This window comes from Chaetura pelagica, unplaced genomic scaffold, assembly GCF_000747805.2.
Source record: "Chaetura pelagica isolate M959 unplaced genomic scaffold, ChaPel_1.0 C11690794, whole genome shotgun sequence".
In the NCBI taxonomy this organism is placed as follows: domain Eukaryota; kingdom Metazoa; phylum Chordata; class Aves; order Apodiformes; family Apodidae; genus Chaetura; species Chaetura pelagica.
The window spans coordinates 298-3,526 of NW_009970431.1; the positions used below are offsets into that span (position 1 = coordinate 298).

General features: G+C 43.4%; 1 protein-coding gene across 1 annotated transcript; it reads right to left on the reverse strand.

Moving 5' to 3' along the window:
- Positions 1 to 334: 334 nt before the first annotated feature.
- LOC104396156 (superoxide dismutase [Cu-Zn]) lies at positions 335 to 3,226 on the reverse strand (the record flags this gene model as incomplete). The annotated part of the gene is made up of 3 exons (XM_010005968.1): positions 335 to 449; positions 2,599 to 2,668; positions 3,178 to 3,226. Coding segments are annotated over 3 exons (234 nt in total), but the record flags the coding sequence as incomplete, so codon positions are not given.
- Between the last annotated feature and the right edge of the window lie 3 nt (positions 3,227 to 3,229).

Here is a 3,229-nt window from a genome sequence, read left to right on the forward strand (position 1 = left end):
TGCCCCAATATGCCCACTGCCACACCTTTCAGTGCCAGCATTTGTGCCAGACTGCCAGTTCCTTCCTCAAATCTGGTTGCTTACTGGGAGAGCCAAAGTACAATGGAAAGAATCATTTTCAGAAAGCAGGCAGAAGATAAATATCTCATGGCAATGAGGTGCCATGCTAACACATAGAACTTTCAAGCAAGGCTTAAAAACTCCTCATAGTGGAAATCCTGCAGTACAAGTTATGTAACACACAGCAGGGACCAGCTTCCAGCATTAAGTCTCCTCTTGCTGGCAAGATCACTCTAGAGTTCCTTAAAGCATCCAAGTAGGCACAGACACTTACCACCATGGTACGTCCAATGACACTACGTGGTCCGCTAAGAGAAATGACGGAATCTTCTATTGCAACTTCTGCCACTCCTCCTTTAGCAGTCACATTGCCAAGGTCTCCCACATGCCTACAACAAAGACGCAGAGAAATTCAAAACCTGGCTGAATTAAAAGCTCTTCTTAGTGATGGCCTGGACAACACAATGCCCACCATTACTACACTCTAGCAGTCAACCATCTTATCTTTAACAGCACATGGACCTTCATTTACCACCAGCCCATCTTTAACACCTGGGCTATTTTAACTGCTTTAGTTTAAGGTATGATTAAAACCCAGTCCTAGCTAGAACTTGAAACTGGAAGGTTAATCAACTTTGGGAAAAGGAATACCATCACCTCCTAACAAACCAAGGCACCAGTGCACAGCTCTTACAGGCAAGAATTCCCTCTATGCTGATGGCATCTCCCTCTGCTCAAAGGAAGTCTCTGAAATTAGGTGGAAACCTTTCCTGCACATACAACATTTGGTGTGAACACTGCTGCTATTCTTAAGAGCTTTTAATGTCTACTGCAAATTAAGTCACTCCACAAGCAGCTGCAGGTTTAAATAGGATTAGTAAAAGCAGTTTGTCAAGTGGCAGGTCAAAGGGGGACGCACCAAGTGCTAAGTTCTAATCAGTGTCACAGACTACTATTGCATTTATACCCTACCACACAGCTTTTAGCAGAGCTAGATCTCCTCTAGGACTTCCCTTAATAATTAAGGCTCAGTTCAGTTTTCTCCGAACTTCTGGACATTCCACCATATCGTTTCCCACACATCTGCCACAAACAAACCATTTACTCAAAAGACAAGTTGATGATGTTCTGCAAGACTTCTATCCAGGTTCAGAACCTCAAATACAAACTTGTTCCTAAAACTGCCCATGCACACAGCATGAGAGCAGTTCAGCTCACTGAATGCTGGCCACCAGCTTCTTAGCTTAGCACCAATTTAGTATTTTTAACCAAATTCCACAAAATCAGGTCAAGGATGGTTTCTCCTTAGGAATTTGCTCATTTTAAGCTTCCAGGAAGCTGCAGTCCAATTGTTTCCACTCTGATAAAAGCATGATCTAGTTCTTATACCCACCTAAGGAATTACCCAGCCTGAGCACACAGGTTACACTAGAAGCAGGATATGACAAGGCAGAACCAGCAGAAGCCACCATGTTCATGCCATTTTGACCTTTAGCACTGGAGCAGTTGGCTGCCTGTGAAGTGCATGAGAACACCATTTCATGCTGATCTGTCATCTGGACAGTTGGCTAGCAGCCAGCTTGCTTGGTCTGGCATGCAACTGATCACGCAGGTATGAATTTATCAGTCACAGAAGGAGCAGTTATGGACATGAATGTGAACATTTCAAGGCTAATCACAACACCAAGTTGGTACCAACAACAAACCAGCGTATCCTGAACACTTGCTCCTAGCTCCACTCACTACCACACTGGTCTTCAGCTCTGTGAAGCACTCTCCCACCCTAGTCAGCATACTATTTAAAGTAGTTGCTCAGACATCAGGTCTCAAGCATGCAAGGCTTCCCTCAAGGTAACCAGAGTATGAACACTGCTTCAAGAAGAACTAGGTCTGAGCTCCCCCTGAAGTACAGAGATAATTAAGCATAAGCATCAGACCCAGCACTGACACAGCCCCTTGAGAACCACTTACTGGGGACAGTACAGTACCTCAGCTAACATGCTAAGAATACCCTAGCACACCCAAAAAAGCCACCATGCCTGGGCTCATACACCTTTGTACTAATCTTCCAGGCTCCCCTGAGCCATAGTACCTTCCATTGATGAACCAGTCTCTCACATGACCAACCCACATACAGCTCAAGAGTTTAGGGCCCATGCAGTTGAAAGCTGGTCCCAAAACAAAAGAAAAATCACCACTGACAAAATAAGGCTGTAACATAGGAATCCCCCATGCTCACATCTGGAGAAACATGCACTCAACAACTTACCTTTATTTCCTCCTTTCCCCAAACTATGATAAAACCAAGAAAGTCCCAAAGACTACATTATACCCAATACTCTTGAAGCCAAAGCATCTAAGAAATCACAACAGAGTTACCAGAGCCTTAGTTAGCTGATCCTAGAAGTCCCAGAGGCATTTTATTCTGGTAACATCCTAGCATTAGTCATGAAATGGCCTCCTCAAGCACAAAGTAGCACTTAGAAGGTCACTGCATGGAGTAGCTACCCAATAGGATACCAGGCACGTTAAACCCACCTTTCTGCATCAGTTGGTCCACCATGCTGCTTGCCTTCAGGATTGAAGTGGGGACCTGCACTGGTACAACCTGAAATAGGACACAGCCATCAAAAGTAATGTAGTTTCCTGGGGTTTTTTTTCAGTAGCCAGTTTGAATCTGCTGCTTATACACTACAAAATAGTAGTCCTGCTATACCAGAGGAAGTTAAGTCACTAATGATTTCATAGCTACTCTCCTGTTAGATGTTCTACCAATACTCTGGAGGTAAATAACCTACTACAGACTTAGAGGTTCAATAAAGTAAGATTACTCATTCTATAACACTCCAGGCTCAGCTAAAAGATCTCTTATTCTCAATACTAGGTAACTAAAGTAGTTAGGTTAGTGCTTGCTACATCAGATTTTGAACACCAGCCTAAACATGTTCAAAGTATTAAATGGGAAGCAATTCCTTAGGAAAGACAGTAATTTCTTAACACAGACTTGCAGTCATAAGACTCAAGTATATTTGCACAAGTTGCTGCTGCAATGCAGAGAAACTCTTTAAAGCTGCACCATGCCATTACAGCTGTAACTCAAAAGCTGGGATATCTTACCATTTGTATTGTCACCAAATTCATGGACGTGGAAGCCATGATCTCCATCTGC